The 23,903-nt window shown below is 52.4% G+C and overlaps 1 protein-coding gene and 1 non-coding gene across 2 annotated transcripts in view; one reads left to right on the top strand and one right to left on the bottom strand.

Moving 5' to 3' along the window:
- KMT2C (lysine methyltransferase 2C) overlaps positions 1 to 23,903 on the bottom strand; it is a 204,449-nt gene that overhangs the window by 93,600 nt on the left and 86,946 nt on the right. Inside the window, exons 7-8 of the mRNA XM_090287721.1 lie at positions 8,706 to 8,868; positions 896 to 1,067 (exon numbers count right to left, since the gene is read on the bottom strand). Of these exons, the coding sequence (XP_090143847.1) occupies positions 896 to 1,067; positions 8,706 to 8,868 (335 nt within the window). The remainder of the gene's footprint in view (positions 1 to 895; positions 1,068 to 8,705; positions 8,869 to 23,903) is intronic.
- Positions 11,852 to 11,980, top strand: LOC150002375 (small nucleolar RNA SNORA28). Its single transcript, XR_016513227.1, has one exon. It is a non-coding gene; the product is annotated as a small nucleolar RNA SNORA28 (small nucleolar RNA).

Consider the following 23,903-nt stretch of genomic DNA (forward strand, 5'->3'; position numbering starts at 1 on the left):
CCAGCCCCCACTCTTCTTCGGCCTAAACGTGCTGCACATAAACTGCGTGCGGGACCCCTTCAGTGACATGGGAAGATGGGGCAGGAAAAGCACAGTCTTCAAGCTCCCCTGCCCCCTCCCAGGGGCCTCGGCACAGACAGAAGGTGCCAGAGCAACGTTTCATGCTACTTCTGTACTTTTACCAAAATGTAACAGCACACGGTCCTACGAATTTCATGTAATTCTGAGACACTGATGCTTACTGTTAGCGTGTTCAACTAAGAAGAGAACGGACTGATTACGGAAGTGGTGGGCATAATTCCCCCTGGTTACAGAAGCCCTCGGCTCGTAAATAATTTGAAGAGTGCTGTAGAAGCAGGTGACATCCCCAAATGATCATGTTAATTAGTAGCATGAGAAAAAAAGGAGTCACAGAAAAGACTGGAGAAGTGACCAAAGGGTGGAGCAGAACAATTAGGAGAAGATCACCCCGTTACAAACGTTTAAATGCCACAGGACACTGTTTCAGCTGCAAAGGGACTAGGATTTTTCCCTAAAACACTCATCTGAGTAGACAGTGTCCTTCCTGGGTGGGAAACGGGCCCCTTAAGAACGACTCTGGTGGTTAGCCTGATCTTCCTGCTAACCCCACGCCCCCACCTCCCCCAAAGGAAGCTGCTTTATTTTTCTAATATTCATTTTAAAGTAACACCATTCATTTAAAAATTGTTGACAAACTTATTTTTGTGGAGACTTTGTTTCCAAGTCATAGAAATGTTAAGACCTCGCAGCATTTCGTTCTGACATTCCGACCTGAGAAGGCCGACCCGAGTGAACGCGGCCGCAGCCTGAGCTCCGCCTGCGGGCAGGGCCGCGCGCCCTCGACACACCCCCGTGAGTTGAAACGAGAACTTACTTGCAGTTCTGGCAGACCTTGCACTCGGGACACTGCCAACCCGCACGCTTTAGCGGGGTGACCGCTATGTCCAGGCACGTCCCGTGATAGTGCTGCCCGCACGTGGTGCAAAAGAACTGGTCCAGGAGGTCTCCCGGGCTGTCGCACACCGCGCAGTTGGCATCTTCCTTCGCTACAGTTAACGGCAAAACAACGAGAGTGTCATGTGAGAATTTCATAGGCTTCTGACTTCACGGTTTAAAAGCAACGTGAAGGGAGCGCGCGCGATAAAGCCGACACCTGAAGGCGTCCACATCGAAGTGCGACCCAATCAGGGTGCGCGCGCGCTAAAAGCAATGGCATACAGTTCACCCAAGGTTAACCACGGTAAGCTCGAGCGCCCAGTTCTGCGACTGTCTGGGCCTGTGTGCACTTGAGACCATGGCGATGCTCCCGTGATTTCACACCCCGACACCAGCCGTAAGCTGGGCGCCCCGCGCGCGCCTGCTGTGCACTGCAGAGAAGAAGCAAAGAGGGAAGCGGCGACCGAGAGATGCTGGCAGGTGAAAAGAAACCGTTTATTTGGCTGTTACAGGTTTTGAAATTAACAACATTGGGTATGAGACAAAATTAAGAAATGTTAATATCAATTAGATTAAGATGCTTCTTAAGCATAAACAGACTAATTTTTATTTAAATAAAATAAGGTTTTTCATACTGGAAAATATCGTATGTGGGAGAACATTACAGATGGAAACAACATATTAATACCCAAAAACTTCATATAGTATTTCAATATTCATTTCTATTAATTGCCAGTTGTAAAAAAGCATTACATTTTACATAATTATAAACATCATCTATCCCCTAAATGTGATCAAAAGAAATGGCACATTTTAAGTCTTTCTACCATTAAAACAAAAGATAACTGTAAGAATAAACCACCGTGCCAAGTACACAGTTAAGCTCATGCATATTACAGAATAAGGAAAATAATGTTTTCTGAAGCCACACTGATTTATTAATACGTATAATCGCGCCTGTATCTGCCCTCGCTTAGGGCCTCAGCTAACTGGTTTGATCAGCAGGTTACCCCAGGACTGTTTGCACCGGTACACATATATTTCCTTTTGTATTCTGAAGGTCTGGCCAGTCCTCTCTGGCTATGAGCCCTTTAACCTTCTTTCCTGGTCAAGCATCTGGGAGCAGTTCCTCTACCAGGAGTCCGCAAACCGGTTTGGTGGGCCATAGAAGCCTCTGCTGTGCAGACTTTCTGTCTTTGCTTCAGTCCTTTTAAAATGATAACCATCCACTTGTAGCCTGGGGGCAGTTTTCACAAAGGCCCTCCGAGGTGCCTGGCCTCGAGCTGAGCCTTGGCGGCTCCACACCCTAATTGCTCTGCAGAGACGGAATGCGGCCACCTGGGAGCTCCTGGGAACGCCAAGTCCCAAGTCCCGTTGGAGACCTTGCCTCAGTTGCCCGAGGCGGCCTTTACGTTCTGCTCATGCCCACAGGAGGCTCGCCCTTCTCCAGGCTTCTAGGGTGGCCTCTCTCCAGATCTCTCCCTAAGCCCCCCAGACCCCCGTCCCGGCCTCCTGGGTGGGCCTCGGTGCTCCCTCTCAGGATGGGGTCTCTTAGAGCAGCATCAGGCCTTTCTTTTCTAATCCCTGGGGGCCCCTCTTTGTGGTCACACCGTCCCAACCCGTATTACCAGCCCCAACTTCTTCTTCCTAAACCTCAACCCATTACCTTCAAGTCTTCCTGGACCCCAACCGCCACATACCCCAGAAAGACTCAGCCTCCCTAAACCTCCCTGCTCTCCAACAGCAGCGTTAGCGTCACGGGTGGCTCTTTCACGCCCCCTGACCCCATGGACGCACCGGACGACACCTCTTGAGGGGTCAGCTCTCCGCACCCGCCACTGCTGCTCCTGCTGCCCGTCCTCGTGCTCCCTGCGTGGGTCACTGCCGTGCCTTCTGGAAGGAACCCCCGCAGGTGGCCCGACTCCCTCCCTACCTCATCTGCTGCGTGACCACAGCAGGGGTTCAAAACTGTGTAACTGTTAGGCCTGCTTCAATTAAAACCTCACTGATAATTCCCTTTCCACCTAAAAGGAAAAAATAAACACTTTCTAGCATGAGGCAAAAATAAAACACAGAGAAAGGAAACACCAAATGACCCTCAGTCTCCCGCTCAGGCCGAGCAGCCTGCGCCCGTCCTGTCCTCTCGGCTGGGAATGTGGCCCCATGCTGGGCCCCAGGTCCATTCCAGGACGTGGCCCGAACACGGTCCCGAACAGGAAACACCAGCACCCCGAAACACCTAGTTAATGGCTGACTACTCCTTTCGTCTCACGCTTAGAAGAAACTGTTATATGGGGTGGGGGCCACAACCCCTGGAGTTATCTTCTGGAGGGGCCCCTGTAGCACAGGCTCCTCAGCTGGCTGTCTAGGAGCCCGTCTGTGTCCGGGCACCGCTGTGAGAGGCTGCGTTTGGCTTCAGGGAATTAAAAAAAAGAAATCCTCCCGGTGTGTTCGCCCGTTTCACGACGGGTGACTCACCAGCCCACCTGGCGCTGAGTGTGCGGCAGTTTTAGGTCAAAAACAGCGTGACCCCCAGGCTCCACCCTCCCTATCTGCGCCCCTGATCTTGCCCCAAGTGACTTTTTTTTCTTGTTTACTTGGATGAAAAAGTCCTCAAAGGGAAACATTTTGCCTGCGTGGCAGAGGTGAAACAAAAAATGGCAGAAGCACTAAAAGGCATCAAAATCCACAAATTCAAAAACGGTTTTGAGCAGCGGAGAAAAACAGCCTCTCAACAGGTGCACCGCATGACATGGGGAGTCCTCTGAAGGTGACCGGCGTTTAACCATGTAAGAATAAATACACAATTTTTTATAAATACATTCTGGGTTTCTGGGGTCCCCTGTGCTTCCTCAAAGGGTAGGAACCTTTTCCTTTTCAGCTCTGACTCCCCAGCTGCCGAGCATAGGTACAGCCTTATTAAATATTTTAAATGAATGGCTGGCTTCTAAAATCACTTTTAACTGGCTCTTTGATTGAGAGGTATTAACTTATAAATGGGAATGTCATAAATTAGTTTGTTTTTGATAGAAATGGCATAATAAAGTGACTTGTATTTCTTAATATTACAAGAGGGTGCCAATATTTACTCATTCAAGCCATGGATTTAAAAACTACTCTTTTAATTTGCCTACCCTTAGCGCATAGAGAAACTGGGGCGAGTACTGGACTCTGAATATCAGGTACTTTCCACTGTAATTTGCCAGCAGTACTGTCTAAAATGCTCCTGTGGAACTTTCTAGAGTTTGCTGCCCTGACACTTCGAACAGCCATGGAGGCTGCCAGCCGCTTGCGGCCACGAAGCAAGGAGGCGGGACCAGTCACACTGAGACGTGCTGCGCATGTAAAACACACCCCAGGTTCCAAAGACTCGCGAGGGAAAAGGACGTCGCGTGTCTCAGACGTTTTCAGTGATGACACGCTGAAACGCCGCTATTCTGCACGCACTGGTCAACATGGCCCCTGGGGAACGTGGCGTCACGCCTGCGATCCACGTGTTGCTGCCACGACGCACCCCTGCCCTACAGAGCTATGCCACCTGCACCGAGACAGCAGTGGCAGGGACGACGTCTTCATTCTGGGACAGCTTCCAGCCGTTCCTTAATGACACTGCTGTCACACTCTACGGGCCACTGGCCATAAATTAAGCACAGGGAATCATCCACAGGACACGCTGGGTCCCAGAACAGTCACTACACGACATGAACATCAGGAACAGGGACGCGCACTTCGGGAGGGGACGGGACTGGCGCCAACCGCGCCCCAGCAGGGGAAGGCAGGCACAGAAAGGCCAGCAGAGCCCTGGGAATGTCGTGCGCAGGAAGACCACAGCACAGGGTAGACTGAGGGTCACGCCCACGGGCCTGCCTGCCACAGACAGGAAGTTTGAAGCAATAACCCACCATGTGCAGGGTTCCTTGAGGCAGCGGGAAAGGCGACAGGGATGGAGTGGGGGACTACCTGAGGGCTGAAGGCGACCTGAGAGCCCAGGAGTGAAACCCAGGTCCGTCCGGCTCTGAAGGGCATGCTCCTGACCCCTCGCCTGCGGCCTGCCAGCCGGAGGGCAGAGCGGGTGGGGCCCCCTGAGTGCGCGCAAAGGCAGCAAGTGCTGGCGCAGATGGGGACGGAGAGGCTCCATGACGCGGGGCAGCTAGAACAGAGCTAGAGAAGTGGGAGGAGATGCTGTAGCCGAGGGCACTCACTACGGGACAGCTGCGACAGGAGCGGAGATGAAGCAGGAGACAGAAATCCTGAGCTGAAATCAGAGGGGAGCATATCACGGACCCTTACACTCGGTCACACTGGACGGGGACACTGCTACCCCCCAAAGCCTAGAAGCACCAGGGACAAGGGCGCCGGTGTCACCAAGGGCAAGAAAGGCCAAGGCGACGCCAGCCCGTGTCCTTTCTGAAGGACTCCGTGGGCACAGCTCCGCAACGTCTGCCCCCACGGCAGGGCCGACCGCCTACGCGGCCGTGACCGGCAGAACCCCATGCTGGGTGACGGCCTAGCACAGGGACCTCCACCAAGAATGTAAACCACGGATGCTGCCCGGGAGGCTGGCCCACGCACAGGCGGGGGGCGAGGATGAAAGGGAGCGGTGACAGGATTCAGGGGACAGAGGAGCAGCAGGACTGGGCGTCGAGAGCCACAGAGACACCCGGGAGCCTAGTCCGAAGCTGGAAGCCCGAGGAAGACAGAGGAGCAGAGGCTGAGTGGTGGCAGTGAGCACTTGGGGCAGGGCGGGGTGCCGGGGGGCGAGGGGTGCAGCGCAGTCCCCTGCGGAAACCCTGCAAAGACACGGGCCAGGCCTTCCTGTGCGCGCCCACCCGGCGGTCACTCGGGGTCAGGCACGAGGTCCTCCCTCAGGCCTGGGCGGTGCGGCCCAAGCGGCCTGGAATGTTCCCGTCTCTGATCCTGCAGGGCTGGCGCCCTGATGGCTAGCTCTGCCCGAGAGGCGAAGCATGAGTCAGACAGCAAGTCTGGCCACGTCCCTGCGGTGTGACTTTTCCAGGCAGGGCTGCTGCGGACCTGCGTCATCGGGACAGCGATGCTGGCGCTCGGCCAGCACTTATTTACCTGTGACCCAGAGCACCTGAGACTGTTCGCTCCTCCAAGCCCTGGCCTGGCCCACGGACACGCTCTTCGTTGGGATTCCTTCCTAATGAGGTCCGTGCTTCAGTGAGCCCTGCCGACTGTCATAAACAGATGCCAGCCTTCCTCCCGGCTCCGCTGGCCGTCACCCCAACGCACTGCTGTGCTTAGCTAGAAGCATGAAGTATTATATTCAATGGACACCTACAGCTTGGGCCTCGCTAAGAGCTAAAACAGCCACCTTTTTGTAAAGCGATGAATGCAGATGAGGTACAATGCTAGGTGACGGTCAGTGAGGACATAAGTGACATGCCCAGTGCTCCGGCACACGCCCCGGGCCGTCAGGAAGCCTTGAGGAACCCTGCAGTCCTGCCTGCCGCTGCGGTGCGTCCCGGCTCCAGGGCCTCCTACGTCCTTGCACTGACACGGGCGGGCGCACAGCTGAGTGCTGGCACCGCGCTGCTCAGGAGCCCCCGGCGGGGAGCTGACCCAGGGGGGCTCCGAGTCTGTGCCCGCGGCTCATGCTGAGCGCTGCGGTAAGGAACTGCCCCGTGGGTCTGTCCCTTCCACTGCCAGGCAGCTCCTGTAGGACAGTTTTCACAGCAGCACAGAGCGTGGGTGCCGTTTCGGTATCCAGAGAACTCTTCTTCTCTTACTACGAAGCAGGCACCTCTCTGTGTTGGGTCTCTGGAACGCTCTGGAGCAAGCCTGCGGCTTAGGGGTAAACAGTGTGTGTTTATTTAGGGTCTTCCTCACCACTGCCTTCACACTTAGCCTGTCCTCATTTTCCGGTGGCCATACTTCCTTGCTCACTTTTAGTTTTATTCCATCCTACTGCCCCTGTATGTGTAGGGGTCTCTGTCAGCCTGTTTGGGAACAGGGCACGGGACCAAGAACCGCAGACTATCTTTCCGTTTTACGTTGCCTGCGTGTGCCTTTCACTGATGCAGGATCAGTGACAGCAGATCAACACACCTCAGTTCTTACATGTCCCGACTTCACAGAACGATTTACGGTCTTTAACATGTAAGTGAGGACTGTACCATGAAAAGCCAGCTGCACGCAGCTCAGAGCAGGACTGCCGTTATGGAATAAAACATCCAACACTGGAAATGTAGCCACAGAAAAGCCGGCACCTTGTTTATGTGGCTCCAGAGCTTCACGACGTACAAGAGGCCGAGTAAGATTCCTAAGCACACGCACAGCCGGCTACCCCGTCGGCCGGGGTAACGGGCCACCCGGAGCGTGACCAGCCCTCACGACTGGCGCTGCCGTGCGTGCCCGTCAGGCGGTGACCCCCGCAACAGCCGTAAGGGCGGCTGTGCGCGTGTGTTCTGTTTCTCCCAGGTTTAATGCTGTGTGATCCAAAACACTTTAAAAGCTTTAAATCCGTTATTAGCTGAAACAGAATTTGACGTTCAGTTTGCCTTCCCTGTAACTTATGTGGTGATTGAGGGCAAGATGATGATACATGTAGACACAAAATAATTTTAACTGAAGATGAAATTATGGTACTAAACACAAATAAAAAAGTGATTACTAAATCTAACTGTACCTGACATTACTTCAGTTTAAGCCTGAGGTAGCTATAGTTCTGTTTCGCAGATGAAAAAGAGGGAGAAAGCCTTTGCTGACAATGCTAAGAAACAGGCAGAAGGTAACAATTAGGTTAAAAAGACCGAATAAAGCATCAGAGATTTCCCAATGAGACTAGAAATTCAATCTCCTAGGGAGAAAGACCCCAAGGCATACACGCTCATTGGAAATCCATAGCAAGAAAGAGACAAGAGCTCTGTTTAATGGCCAAGACAGGAAAGAGATGTGACTTTCTGCGTAACGTCAGCCTCAGACACGGAGACAGGTTCACTGAACGGGGAACTACTGCTCAGCAGAGAAAGGAAAGCGCCCCGCGAGGGGCCCAGCAGCGCACGGACAGCCCTCCTGCGGGACCGCCACGCCCCCTAGGAGCCTGGCCCGCCTCTGGGGACCCTGCCAGTGACGCGTGTCCCGGGGTGACAGCGCGTCAGCACTGTGCGCCCGCATCCTCTCGCAGCGCACACGCCACCGCGCATGTCCAGGGCACGCCAAAAATCGGGTTTGTTGCCAATCGGACAAAAAAAAGAAAAGGAAGAAATCGGTGTAATTGTGATTCATTCACAGCGGACGGCCACTGCGCTGGCTGCTGTCACGTCATTACCGACAGCCAGAGGGAAAGGGCTGGGGCCATGGCCGTGACTCTGGGTGCTGCGCCTGGTCAGCGCCCCTGCGGCCCCCAGGCTGGGAACCACTGACCTGGGCCCGTCATCGCCAACTCTCAGGCCGGCGGCTTTTGAGTGGGACAGACACTGAATCCTGTCTCGCTCCTATAATGACCTACTTTGTAGGACGTACTAAAATAACGTAACGTTGTTTGAAATAAGGGAAGCCATGGACGCTGCATTTGAATTTCTGAGGAAGTAACGTTTTGGATTTAACGTCAATGACAATGTTGCTAAGATGTGCCCCCAGGACCTCCGGCAAAGATCCCCCAGCGCATCGCGAGGCGATCTGTCGTCGACGTTCTGATACGGGGCGCACCACCGCTCGGGCACTGTGGCCCCGGTCGTCGTAAGTGCGCGCCCCGGGAACGGGCAGGAGCGCCCGCGTACACTCACATCGTTCGGGAGCCTGGTCGATGTGCTCTGGGCAGAGGAGGAAGAAGTGGCTGACGTCCTGGAAGGTGCCGGCCCCCACGGCACACGGGTAGTGGTACCTCTGGGTACACTTCTCTTCACAGCATTTGATAGTGGCTCCAAGGTGCTTACAAAATGCACATCGCTGCGGGGCAAGAGGGAAAGACATGTCTTTAGGAAACCTGGTAAAGTAACATTCAAACGCGGGGCCAGTAAGCTGTTAAAAGTTCGTACATCGCTAGGAAAGCCACGTGAATCTGCAGGACACCAAATAAAGGATCCGGTGAAAATAACAAAACCTGAGACACTCGGTTCAGTGCCTGGTATCATACAGATTCATCCTTCCAGTCAAGTTCACAAAGTTAGCATTTAACTTTTTTCTACTGACTTAGGCAAAATGCACAACTAAAAAAATTTTTTTAAATCAGTGACATGGTTAAAAAGGCAGGTTTCTAGTTTAGGGTTATGTTAACAGCGTCTGAATCCCATCAAGAGAGATGAAATGCACGTGCAGTACTGAGCACCGGTCTCACGGTCACTCTGCCTAAAAGCCAACAGGACGCCTGCCAGCCGGTCCCAGAACAGAGGCCGAGGCAGGACGGCTGCGTCACTGAAGACACCGGCCCACACGGTCCGCCGCAATTAGCGCTGAGCTTCCTAGTGAAGTGCTGGGAGGGTGAAGGCCCTCAGGCCCTGAGCGTCCCCCCCCCCCCACTGCAATCTGCGTCTAACTTTTCCCGGCAGTGACAGCAAGGACACAGCCGCCGTGACGGACGGCGAGGCTGGGCGACCGTATGCGGAGTCCCCAACTCCCCTGTCCCTCGGGCCACCTGGCCACGCTGGATCCTGGGGAGGGCCTGCACCACGCGGTGAAAGGCCTCCCTCTGTGCAAGGGGGGCCTGCTGTCCCTGTTACATACGCTCCCCTCTCAGCATTTACGCCACCTGCATGGTGACCCGTCTTTGTTCATCCTTTTGTGGAGACACCGGGTCGCCCTGTCCCTGTCTCACGCTGCCCGACACAGAGAGGCTGCGTTCACACACCCTAAGTGGGTGTCCCAGTGGGACTCCTGTGTGGGCAAGGCTCACGTGCAGCTCAGCCGGGACACGCAAGGCCAAAGGTCAGGCCGAGCCGCGAGGGACAGCAGGCGGTGCCGGCGCGCCTACGGACGTCGCCACGCGCCCTGAGCCGGCTCTCCCTTCCAACAGCTTGTGTGTAACCTACACACGCTGGCACCTGCCACCAGACGGCCGCTCGTGAGCTCAGGCCCGCGGCCCGGAACCGGGGTAAGGAAGCTGAGTGTCGCCCGGTGTGTCTTCCACACACGGAGTGCGTGGCCAGGGGGCCGCTGCGGCCCCCGAGTGACTCGTACACACCGGTCCGTTTGTGCCATGTTAGCTACATGTGAAGCCCACAAGGCCATACAGTGACAGACACTCAGCTCTCCCTGTGTACTAAGCACATCACTGCATTCACTGATAAAGGGTCGTCACCAGCGCTTTTCCAAACTGGATATATTTTTAGTTTAAAACTGACCAAGGTATCTAAGTTATGCCTAGAATATTAACAGAACTCAGAGTTAACAACATCAACAACCCCTAGGTAGTCTGAGTAACCTTGAGTCAGAACGAAAAGGCCAAGAAAACGTTGAGGTTGTAAAGTGCATTTATAAGTCCAATGAATCACTGAGAAGTGTTTGTATTAATTCATTAACATATAATAATTTCTGATAAACTGTTAAATTGTATCATCTTTGTTACTTTTATAGCACAGGGCAAGCCTTTTGCACTGAAAGTGATTCTGGCAAATAAAATAAAGAAACTTTTACTTAAGTGCATAATGAGGAAACAAAATAATTTAAATTGATCCTTTTCCCAGCTCTGCGTCATTTTAGGAACATCAACGTGTTCTTTAAATCACATTTGCAATGGAAAATATTATGCGACATTAGCTAAACTACTGTAAGTCTTGGAATGTATTCAACGTACTAATTTGCAGTAACATATAATGATATCAGGAGGCAAAGAAAGGAAATAGAATACGAACTGCATTTCAGTGAGTGCCTCACTCCTGTCTGTTGTAGTTACATAGTTACTGAGAGATATTTGGCATCGAAAGTACACTTTATATACAGGACGGAATCTATCTTTTTGAACCAAGTAAAAAGTATCTGTAAAATTGTAGAAAATATCAAGGAATGAATTTCCACAGAAACTTCTCTAACCTCAGTTTCTCAAAAACCGCATGTTAGAAATCAAGCAAATTAGAAACTCGGTGACAATTACAAAGCTCTTGAACGTCTGGAGACAGGAAGGTGGGGCAGACAGCTCTGAAATACTGTATCAAGAAAACACCTGATTGGAGTCAGTATTCAAAACTCCTAAATAGCATTTTTTCCCCTTTCATCATTACAAATCGAGGCGAGGAAAAGAGGAAGAAAGTGTTCTATCTCTGACACTGGCCCCAGGAAAACCCTCGGAGGGCGCACACTGCCGGGCCGTGAGCAGGTGAGAAGCCCCGACTTCCATTCCACCAGCTGAACTAAAGGAGGAAGGAGCTCTCAGGATAAATCTACGACACGGAACAGAAGCAACAAAACTTCTGTTTGCGATGACGGACGAGGTCTGAACCAGAAACAAGCCATCCGAGGCCAGTCCGAAGCTCGTTCACTGGTTTTCAAGTGTCTGTTCTGTATGGGCTCCGGCAACGGGCCGAGTGCTCTGAAAGCATCAAATGCCGGCCGGTTTCCCACACGCCGGCCGGTTTCCAACCTCCACCGACTGCCCTCCTCACTCGCCAGCTGAGACTGTCCCGGAATGCAGAAATAAAGAGGGAGGACAGAAGAAGGTGACACAACAGGAAGAACGGGTCCCAAAGGCCCAGTGCCTGTTTGACAGGAGCGCCAGGGGAGAGGAAAAGGACTCTCATCACAGAAGTCATCCCAGGGGAACATCTCTAACTCTAGGCTAACATTACGCACAACTCCATCTGACAGAGAAGGCCAGCTTCAGACCGAAGGGTGTCACACCAAGGAACACTGGCAGAATGTTCCCAAGGATGTGAGAAACATTTTAGGAGCTCGCAGGAAAAAAACGGGCCATTTACCAGGAAAGGAAGATCAGGCCTGCAAGCAACACTCTGTGGCAGGTGATCGAATCTGCCTGCCACAATTTGCGCCGCTTGCTACAGCAACCGAGTCTAACCTATTCCGGTGCTCTCTGCTCTGTGAGACTGGCCGTTATATGGACTTAGACAGCGTAAAAAAGAAAAAAAGAAAAAAAAAAGGAAGATCAGGCATTACGTCTCATTGGCAATATTAAATACAAAATCAAAAGTAAAAATGTAATATGGTCCAAGAGCTGCAAAAATTTTAATACCTGCTACATTAACATTCAGGTATATGAATAATAAAAATAAACAGGTTAAATTCCCTATTTAAAAACAGTAACTTACAAAATGTGCAAAATATACTTTATAAGGTGTGGGCAAAAGTAGGTTTACAGCTGTTCATATAGAAAATGATATAATAATTCATCAATAATAATACAAAAATAAGCTGTGTTTCACAACTATAAACCTATTTTTGCTCCACCCTGCATAAAAGTGATCACACACTTTCTATGTCCATGCATATACATAAATAAAACGTATACGTGTGTGTGTGTGTGTGTGTGTGTATGTATGAGCCACAGTGACACAAGAAATTCAAAACTAAAGAGCCTGGAGGGAGGGGGCAGAAGCACAGACAAATGCCATCAAACAGGAAGACGTACAGCGAACCTGCCTGCAGAGAGCATCCCGCCCAGGCCACAGCGCGGGGGACGGGGCGAAGGGGAGGTGCACATTAAAATGAGGTTTGCGTTAGAGCGTGAGCTCCAACAGAGGAAGAAACGGTCTTTAAAGTTGATATACCTAATGAATTTCCTTGACATATAAACTAAAACTGAGTGAAATACATAAATGGGCAAGAACAGCTCTCTAAAATCAAGATATTAAGTAGATAGGATATAAAGAATTCAGTAACAATGATAAAGTTTCAAACTTACACAAATATATACAGATATCCATATTCCAAAAGTAAAGAATTCTATTCAAATCACATAGAATTTTTATATGGGCATAACAAATGTCCACAAAATTTAAAAATTTAATATTTGCTAGGCCGTATGGAAAAGCAGATATGTCCTAAATCTAATATATTAATAATTACAAATTTAAAATATAAGGATAACCTCCCAAATGTGTCCGCTAAAAAACTTTAAGGCTCCCGTCTAACAGATGTTTAAATCAAAAGCAATGACATGGACTATTTTTGAGGTGATTAAATAAGAAACACATCAAAATCTTTGAAATGTGGAAAATTTGGTTCAGAAGGGAAAAAACAGCTTGAAAAATGCAAGACGCAAGACCACAGAACCAAAATGAATGAGGCTGGGTTTCAGGCTGAAGCCACTGAGAATCGCCGCGGGGCGTGGCGCAAGCGACCAGCCCCTAAGGAAGGAAACCCTCCCTAACTCCCAGGGTGCTCACAGGGGAGCACTGGGATTCAGGCGTGGCAGTCACTCTGAAGAACTAGTGCTTGCTTTGGAAACATGCACCAGAAGCAGGACTGACTGCAATAAAAACCAACCCAGCGAACACCCAACGGATGGGCACGTTTGACATGTACTAGGAACCGTGCGTTTCTGACCCATCCTGCCTGGTGCCACGGGGATCTCCCCCAGGACCACGCTGGACCAGGTGCGAGCGCCTCAACACGGCAGGTGTGGCAGGTGGACCCCCGACATGCCTGCACACCACAAAGGTGGCCCTGAATCCAGTTAGAGGAAAAAGTCATTAAAATGAAAAGAGACAACTATGAATTAGGGAATATACGTTTTATACAGATATATTATAAAATGTTACTGAAAACAAAGAACCTTAAATCTTACTTCACAGTCTCATAGCACACATGTAATTTAACTATAAAAAGAAGAAATGACCAAAAGGTAACTCTGGAATATGCAAAAACTTTTATATGAGCATAATCCATAAAAGAAAAAAATTTACAATTTGGTAAATGACAAACAGGATCAAAATTAACTGTTTTCCAAAGTTACACATTTACTCTCAAACAAATGGATGATTCCAGCCACGATTACACACGAGAAACAGGGAGACACTCGGCGTCCCATCCGAGTTCATAGCAGCTTTATAAATAAGAGAACCAAGCGCCGGCCAGGGAGCAGCCGTTACGCCAAGCCCGCGCCGCACGATTCCACGCACGCATCTAGGAAGCGCACGGCGCCAGGGGAGGAACAGCCGGCCACGGCCAGGAGCTGGAGGCAGGAGAGGGCCGACCTCCACAGGCCGGGAGAGAACATTTGGGGCGAAGTCAACACTCTCTTGACTGTGATGACAGTTACATAACTGACGGTGCACATGTCTCAAAACATGTTCAACTATAACCTTAAAAGGGGTGAATTATGCAAAACATACCTTGATAAAAGAACGCCTCGTGCAGAAAAAGTATTTATTTACTGGGAAAAGGCAGAGAAGTATCAGGATTGCTCTGTGGAAGATAAAGTCTGTAAACTGAGGAAAACATAAACCCTCAGGACCGGAAGTCACCTGGAGCAACTAAAAGCAGGCTGAAACGGAAGGGCATCCCTAGCTCAGACCTGAGTTAAACACACTTTCAGCTGAGGACATTTCTGGGGCAGAGGCATCCTAGGCCTCCAACCAGCAGATCAAGCTCAGCAACGGTACCGAGGATGAAACTGAGGGGGAGCCTTGAAACGAGGGAGCCTCAGAGAAGAGCACCCCACAATGTGAAAACGCTCAAAGCTGTTACCCCCCTAAAATGGACGTTCCCGAAGAAACTCTCAGAAGCGACAGCTGAACTGCTGAACAAACCGGGTCGATTTCTGATGCTGCGGACAACTGGGATGATGTCGTCTGGGACACACGTCTGGCCACCATGAGAGCCGCCCAGGACAAAACCAGGCACTGGACAGAATAAGATGGGCATAACCTATCCCCCTACATGGTCAGGATACATACAATAAACCACGCTGAGGCGTGTGTGTGGGGGGGGGGTTAGAGTCGGGGGGTGTACAAAAAAATAGGACCCACAGCAAAGACAATAAAATACAAAACGACCAGGAGCAGAGCAATAGAAGAGACCTGAAAATTACAGAACAATGACAATTCTACACGTAGAAATCATAGTAACTTAAATAAACATTTCAGGGGGTGAGCTTAACAAGAAACTGGATATGATAAAAGAAATGGCAAGCCCGGGCCAGGTCGGTCAGTCAGTCAGAGCATCGGCCCGACATGCCAGGGTTGCAGGTTCGATCCCTGACTGGGGCACATGCAAGAACTAACCAACGATGCATCAGTAAGCGCAACAATGAATTGCCCGTGTATGACTTTCATATATTATGAAAAATACCTTTGAAGTTGTTTAACCATTTAAAAACGTGAAAACCATCGTGGCTCGTGGGCCACAGAGCTGGGTGCCGGGCGGGATGTGACCCGCGGGCCGTGAGCTGGTTCGCTCCGACGGTGCCTTCACAGACCCCAGGTGAGTCCACGGCAGGTAACGGCCCACCAGCCCTACCTTTGTCTTCCTAGACCGACCGGCTGCCAGAAACTCTCCCCAGCTCCCCAGCCTCTCGCCGGGCCTCTCGCGAACTGCACAGGCGTCTCCAGGGAAAAGCCAAGGGAAAGCCAGGCTGCCTCCCTGGAGTCCTTCCCGCTGGGCCCTCGGCCCTCCGGGTCCTCACCTGCCTGGTGGTTCTCTAACATATTTAAGTATTTCTTTGAACAAATGCTTTATCTGGCTTTTCTGGTTGTGCTCAGTGGGGGAGCTGATCTGAAAGTCTCTAATAGCGCGTCTGCTCAGGTTGGAGGTGGAAGCAGTAACCTCCCAAGCACAGAGCAGGGGCTGCAGGCCGGTGACCACAGCAGCGGGACCCTGTCACTGGAGTAAACGCACAGATGAGCTACACAGAGAGCTCAGAACAACCCCCGCGTGCACTGATTAAACACGTGCTACATGGCAGAGACCCCATTTCACATTACAGCGGCCCCGCTCTCTACCACGGTTCACTTATCGCGGGACTTTTAAATATTATATTTAATTATTTACCGTGAAATTTTCACTATATCGCAGGATTTTGTGGTACTGTATACGTATGTTGTTAAAGTTACGTAGGTTTAAGAGTGTAGAATGTGTTTAAGAACATAAGTAGTGTTTATAAACGTGTGGGAAAGGTTAATAAGGGACTGGGAACGGTTATAAGTGTGTGGGAAGGGTTTATTAAGCCTTAAAATATATTTAATACTAAAATAAATGCAAGGTTCCTACATCGCGGATTTTCACCTATTGCAGGGGGTCTAGAACGTAATACCCGCGATAAATGCGGGAATACTGTAGTGGGCAAAAGAAAAGACATTTCAATCCATGACGGTGTAACAACCGGCTCTCCATTCGTGAGGAAATGAGACTGGATTCCGGTATCACACAATATAAAACTGAAGATCAAAAACACCTGCAGGCCAGGGTGAAAGTACAGCAATGAGCTTTTGAAATAAATTTTAGGGCCACATTAGAAACTACTAAAATAGAGTTTTAGTTTGGAAATAGATTTTCATGATTCAAAATCCAAAACTTCAGTCTAAAGGGCATATAATAAAAAGACACCTCGATAGAACTACAGAGGACCCATTCCCTAGAGACAAGGGGTTTCACCGGCTTCCTATGTGGCCTTCAAACGGTATTTCACACATTTCTAAGCCCATGATAGTCTCCCCTCCCCTGTGCTTTACCTCACAGGTGCTCTTTACAATAGCGAACACCCCTCACCTCATTTCTTTCTTTAAAAAAATTTATTTATTTATTTATTTTTAGAGAGAGGGAAAGGAAGGGAGAGTGTGTGGCTGCCTCTCACGCCCCTCACCTGGGGACCTGGCCCACAACCCAGGCCTGTGCCCTGACTGGGAATTGAACCGGCGACCCTTTGGTTCACAGGGTGGCATTCAATCCACTGAGCCACACCGGCCAGGACTGGAAGCTCATTTCTTTAAATCAAACTTAGTTAAAACTAAAAAGAAAGATTGAAAAGAGCTTTGGCCGGGTAGCTCAGTTGGTTAGTGTCATCCTGATACATCAAGGTTGCAGGTTCAATCCCCAGTCAGGGCACCTACAAGAAACAACCAATGAATGCATGAATAATCAGAACAACAAATCAATGTTTCTCTCAAATTAATCAGTAAATAAAATTTTTTTTAAAAATTATGACTTTCATTGAGGTTCAAGGCAACTTCACTGAATGAGCCTTACAAAATCTTAATTTTCTAAAGCAAATTTCCAGTTTCCACCCAACTTAATTCCTAAGTAAAAATTGAACAATCGAGGTTGGCAGGGCAAACTAAATTTAACATCAGTTTTAGGGACAGGGCGGCCTAGTTGCTCTGCAAAGTCCAATCCTGGACTACCACGCTGTAGCCAGACTCTGCGTCTAGCATGAGGACAGAGTAACCCGTGATGGACCTCTGCTGCCTTGCCCTACAGCCTTGCGTTCAGAGGAGGAGAGACTCTCCCCTGCTGTGCAGGATGAGAGCGAGCCTTCACAGGACAGGATGCCTTGGCTGAAGACAGCCCTCGACATGAGCAACGAAGTCGGGCGCAGAACAACCAGTCAGGATTCCTGGTTCTCCCCATTGAATACAGTCGTGTTTCACTTAGAAAAGCTGACCATACAGAACACACTTGAAATCGCTGGCGCTACCTCCTTAACTCCTAGTCACCCTCGGTGACTCCCAGCGCACCCCGGAACGTGTGCCCTGGGTCACGTCCTCCTCTTCGCGGGACTCCCTTCTCTGCCTGGTGACAAAGGGCCCCCATTCCACCCCCTCCCGTCCCCGCTCAGTCCTCCCCGTCCGCAGGGTGACTCGCGGTCACTGCTGGGACAGCCGCCTGCGTCCAGCCCTGACATTCAGCCCGCAGATGTGTCAGGGGCTCTGAGCTCAGCTGCGTCGGGCCTGAAACCGCAGAGACGTCTGCCGGCCCACAGGGTCCGCCGGGAGGTCGCGGCGACGCATCCTGTGCCGGCGACATTCCGCCTTCACCTCACACACGTAATACCTGCATTCCCAGCGCACACGGTGCCCGCAGCGGCGGCCGGGCTGCTGGCCGTTTGTGTCTGCAGGGAGCCCCTCCCAGCCCGACCACGGGCAGCTGGCAGCGCGCCCATCTGTTAACAGCGCCGCTCGCAGGCGGGGGCTCAGAACGAGAGTCCTCGCGCGGGTTTCCACCCCGTTCCCGCCACTCCCCACCCAGCGCCCTCCCCGGTCGTCCTCAGACACCTGCCCTCTTCCCGCGCCCACACCCCCTCAGACTCCGGTCTCAAGCCTGGGCTGGTGGGGCTCAGCGGGGTGCTTGCTGTCAGGCCTTTCCTGGTCGGGGCGCAGGCCTGGGTGGGGGGTCTGGGCCCCAGGCAGGGCATGTGTGGGAGGCACCCGAGTGATGCTTCTCTCCCCCTCTTTCTCCCTCCCTTCCCTTCTCTCTAAAAGTATATAAATAAGACCCTAAGAAACAAAACAAAACAAAACTCTGTTCACGATGACTTTGTTAACCTACTGAAACCTGCCCATGCTCAAAGCAAAATCTTAAAACTTTTCAACTTTTAAAATATTTTCGGGTTCCCTCAGTCAAAATACGCTTCCAATAACAGACACCATCAGTTCACGATAAAACCCCGGTCCGTCTCCTCCCCCCTCAGGCTGTCGGTGACGCTCCGATGTCCGCAGCCACACGGGCAGCATCCCTGGCCCCGGGGAGCAGCAGATGGTGGCTGTCCCGACACCCCCCTTGGTTCCTAGCTCACGGCATGAACTTAGGAGCCGTTCTCGGTAATGAAACGTAGGGGAAAGCTGCTGTGGTTCAGGAAACACATGGAAGGACTTTCTCCATTAAAATAATAAAGAAAAAATCCTGTCTGCTCCGTCTCAGATGTTGTCAGGAGGGGGTGACGTTCAGGGCCCCTGCTCACCACCTTCGTCCACTGAAGGAACCGGACCAAAAACAAGCCTGACGTGCTGGGGGCCCCACCGAACGGCCTGTCACCCTGACTCCCGATCCCCTCGTGTGAAAAAGAGCCACCACCAAGTAAAGACCACCAGTCCCACCAAAAAGCAGGAAATCACAATCCAAAGTGAAAACAATCAGTCAAAACGGACCTAGAATTGACACCCATGTTAAAACCAGCAGTGAGGGCGTTGCACGGTTATTGCCAAGTGTAGGCCCCGTGTCAGGAACGCTGTGCGGAGACAGAGAAGATATACAAGGGCCCAAGACACACTTCATACGACAGAAACATCCAACGTGAAAATCACACCCAATGAGGTGAACAGCAGATTGCAAATTGCAAAAGAGAGTGAACTTGAAGACAAAAAACCAGACATCACCTAAAGGTGGGCCCGGAGGCGAGATAAAGGATGTTAAAAATGAAGAAAAAGTGCCAGTGAGCAGAGAGGCAACCCCACAGGGCCGAATGTTTAGGTAACTGCAGTCCCCAAAAGAAAGACAAGGGACCAGGAAAATACCTGGAGAAAGAACTGCCCCCAACTCTCTAACCGTGAGAACTGAGCGCGCACAGACCGGGGGACCCACCAAGCCCGAGCGCAGGCCGCGCGGAGGAGAGCACACTGAGGCCCAGGGGCCCGCGGCTAAAACCACCCAGCTGAAGAGCCCTGCTGTGCAGAAACAAACTCGGGGGGATCGGGGTGAGAACGGTGAGGGATTAAGGAGGTAACAGTCCCGGGAGCGGAAGGCTCAGCACGGGGGACGCCGTCAGTAACCCTGTAATAGCCCTGCGCGGTGTCAGGCGGGAGCTCTCTGTAAGGTAACAAATGTCTGGTCACTGAGCTGGGCCCCCCACACGGACATAACACTGTCAACTGGAACTGGAAAACTAAGCATTTTAAAAAAACACAAGGGAACGGAAAGAGGAAAAAGCCACGCTGCGCCCCGAGGGCCAGAGAGGAGGGTGCCAGGTCGCTCCCCTAAAGCTGCGCTGCAGGGAGAAGGCCCAGCCACAGCTTCAAGGCGCGGGGGAAATGTCAACCAGACCCTGCAGCTAGCAGACAGGCTTTCCACCTGGAGGTCAGAGGCGCTTCCGAAACATGAGCGCTGGAAAAGTTCATCACCTGCAGACCCGCACGGCCGAAAATGTTACAGGACAGCCTTCAGGCCGAAAGAAAATGACACCAGGTGACGTCTGGATCTACGCAGAGGAGTGCAGAGCGCCGAGGGGCAGCTACCACACAACTATATTTAATTTATCATTTAAGTCTCGAGAGGTATCTGTTTAATCAAAAGTAACAGTCATATGAAGTTTGCAACATACGTAAGTCAACTGCCCGTGAGCTACAGCACCCAGTCCGGGGCGTGGGGGGGATGGAAGGAAACAGAAGCACATTTTTATTAGGCACCAAACTACATAATATCACTTGAAGGGAGACAGGGTGAGTGGCAGACGTATACTGTAGCGCCTGAAGGAACCGATAGGATAACAGAACGAGGAGTTTCAGGGACCGCTCCGAGGGAGATCAAATGGGAACACAAACTACTCGGTGCAGAAGAAGGCAGGCGAAAGGGCGCACCAGAGGCAAACAGGAAAACGGGCACGACAGGATGACTTAATCGCTCTACACGCGGGGCCTGAACGCTCCAACTGAAATGCAGATCGCCAGTTAGATTCTGAAAAGCACCACCCCTTCTCGCAAGAAAGGCGCAGTCAGTGTAAACACCGACACGGGCTAAAATAAAGGGGTGGAGTGATACACACCACGTTTCCCCCGTCAGAGGAAAGCCGGCCTGGACGTGTGACTGCCAGACCACGAGGACTCCAGAGCCAGACACAGGATCTGCCATCACAGTCACAAGGGTCCTCGTGAACACGTTTCCCCACCAAAGCTCCGTCAGGTGACCGCCAGGGCACCCACCGCGGCCTCCCTGCGGCGGCGGCGGGGAAATCAGAGTCGCGTGCGAAGAGCGCCCACTGGTGTCCTGCAGAGGGAAACGCTCGCAGACACACAGGCGACTTCCGTTCTGAGCCTCGGGACTCCAGCAGGGACGCGGCCGCTCTCGCAGGGAGCCTTGCCCAGCTGGCCTCGGGAACAGGGGTCTCGCCAGGGTGCCCACAGGTGCCCAAGCGAAAGCGCAGCTTTCTGGGCCCAGCCTACGGGTGCTAAAGGCGGCCTCCCCTCTGGTACGTGTGGCGCCGAGGAGGCTCCAGTGACAACCTGGAGCGTCCCGGTGCAGGGCCCTCGCGCGCACACCCTGCCGCGGAGGAGGGGGCTCTAGGAGTGCCCTCGGGGCCGGGAGACCACCCAGGGCCGCCTGCGCCCCGGGCCCTGCCAGGCTCTGCCGCCGCCTCTCCCACGGAGACCCTGCGTGGCTCACCCCGACACCGCAGCCACAGCCGTGAGCCCCGAGGCCCTGCCGGGGCGCCCCCGCTCTGCAGCCTGTCGCGTGGGCCGCAGCACGCACCGTGAGCGTGGGCCCTTCCTCCTGGGAAACCTCAGGGGAAAACGAAGAACACACGCTCTGATAATACTTTTAGAACTTACACTACAAGCCACTGGGCTCAGGCGGACAATGAAACAGCGTCGGACGCCTCCGCTGGGGAAACGGGCCTGCGAGTCCCCTTCCCTCCAGGTGAAGCCCGGCCGCCTCTGATCGCCAAGAGACCGGCACTGTCCCTGTTTTCAACCAGAATTACCCTTTATTTCAGCGCCCATTTACATCCTCAGCGTCTGCCGCGCCGCGTCACAGAAGAGCCACTTCTGTGCTCCCGTGCAGCCCGAAGAGGAACCGGAGTGAAGGAAGTTACAGCGGAGACCCCGGTGCGGAGCCGGCGCGGGTTTGTGGGCGTGGGGAAACCCGGAACCACACACGAAGCGTCGGCCCTAGGGGAGACCATACAGGCGACCTCTGACGTCTGCGGACCGAGAGAGACGCCACGCCGATGCAGAACCAGGTGAGAGGGCAGAAACGCGCTGCAGGCCGGCGAGCTGTGTCTTGGGAGGACAGAGGGACGTGCGGCGCAGGGGGCTCAGGGGAGAGAGGGACCAACACCTGTAGGCGCAGAGTTAAACCGCCCCTGGCGGCGTTCAAGCCCCGGGAGCTCCAGGGTGGGGCAGCACCCCAGGGCTCCCCAGGGGGAACGCCGGGACCCTCCCTGGCACACAGGCGGGCAGTGTAGCGCCCTCTTCCAGAGTGCAGAAAGGCAGTGACGGCCCCCTGGGCCGCTGAAGCCCCAGAAAAGCCGCACTGCGTGGTCAGGACGCCACGTGACAACCGAGGGAATCCCGTGAACCCAGCAGCTGCAGGCGAGGGGCTGCGCTCTCAGTTCCACCAGGACCCTCAGCCTCGGCGCTACGGGCATCCCGAGCCACCGTGGGCCCCCGGCTGTGGGAGGCTGTCCGTGCGGCCAGGAGGTGGCAGCAGTGCCCGCCCCTCCGTCCCAGCCCGAGTCCTCAGCACTGCCCGGGGACGTCAGCAACAAGGGACTCTGAGGGTCCCGGGCACTCTGCTAGGTGCCAGGGGCAACCTGACCCACCTAACGGGCGTTAGCCATGCCCTAGAGCCCGGGGTGGGGGGGACCCAAAGGAGTAGAGACTCACGCCAACACGGCAGAGAGCCGCGCTCAGGTATTTCTTATCAAAAGATGAGCACGCTTGGCCAGCGGAGAGCCCGCCACCCTCCCTCCGAGCTCTGGCCCGGCCCCCGGCCCCCTTAGACGGGGAGGCCTCTCCATTTCAGTAGCTATCATGCGTGTAACGGGGGGAGGGGGCCCTAACAAAGTTAGGGAGGTCTCAAAAGAAATAGTGCATCGTGACCACAACCACTTTCCACCCCAACCAAAATTACCGAGGTGTAGCTAGTCAACTTTCACTTCTAAACAGAAAGTACTTCTTTTTCTTTTTAATAACTGTGTTTAAAACCTACCAAAACTTTAAAATATATATTTTAGACCAAACAGGAAATTCCGTGTCCAAAATTTTTAGGACAAGTGTAAGTATATTTTTTCACTGTTTGCTTTTCATAAACTTTCATGGTTTGTGGCAATAAAATATCAACAGAAATAGTTCCAAATACCCAGTTTTGACATGCTCAATCCCAGGGCACTTCTCTGAAAACTCATTATGCTCTCACTGCTGATCTCACATCATCTTGAAGAGGCAGATGAAGCACCATAATCCATGCGGCCACATGTCATGATAACCAAAGCCAACGATTCAGCACATCTGCCTCTCGGCACAATAAAAACCAATTCCAAGTTCAACAGCACTTTTACGTCTTCTGCCCCAGGGAGCCTCTGAGACACTGAAGATCTTCCTTGTCACCAGCTCTCCATCCCATCACTTACGCAGAGCCGTAAAAATCTGCTGTTTGAGAGATTCGGGGAGGACCATTATAAATTTATAAAGTTGCATAAAATGAACCCCACTGGTGACCTCCTTTAATACTTGGGACTCTGGACTTCTTACTTGTCACTATGAATGATTCTATGAATGATCCTCAGTGCCACCTTTCAGGGCACAAACACTTCTGAGGAGTGACAAAGAGACGGCCCTGTCAGAAGGACACTACTGTTCTGGGGAGAGAAACCGGATTATTAAGTAAGTTATACACCCTGTCAGACGGCAGCAAGTGCAAAGGAGACAACAAAGCGGGGTCCTACGGGGAGAGGAAGCACTTGAAATGTTCAAGAGGGAGCCCAGCAAAGTCCTCGCTAAGAAATCCCGGGAGGAAACGAGGCCGCAAGCCACACGTACCCCTGAGAGTCCACAGTCAACAGAGAAAGAGGAACGGCAGAGGCCCCGGGGTGGGTCGGTGCCTGTGTCCTTGAGGGGGGCCGCTGGGCTCGGTGCGGCTGAGGACGGGGACTGGGAGACTGATACTGAGTGGTGCTTGGATGTGCCGAGGGCGGTGGGGGCTCAGGACCGCAGAGCCTGTCTGTCGGTGAGGACTGGCTTCTGGTCTCTGAGTGAACGGGAAGCCAGGGACGAAGGTCAGGGAACGGAGTGATGGGACTGTCTTGGGCTGTTTACCGGGTCAGCCAAAAAGTCCATACGACGGCTCTAGTACCACCTAGCTGCCTTTAACTGCATTCAAAACAGTTT

This window comes from Furipterus horrens, unplaced genomic scaffold (genome assembly GCF_987537825.1).
Source record: "Furipterus horrens unplaced genomic scaffold, mFurHor1.1.pri manual_scaffold_9, whole genome shotgun sequence".
NCBI lineage: Eukaryota > Metazoa > Chordata > Mammalia > Chiroptera > Furipteridae > Furipterus > Furipterus horrens.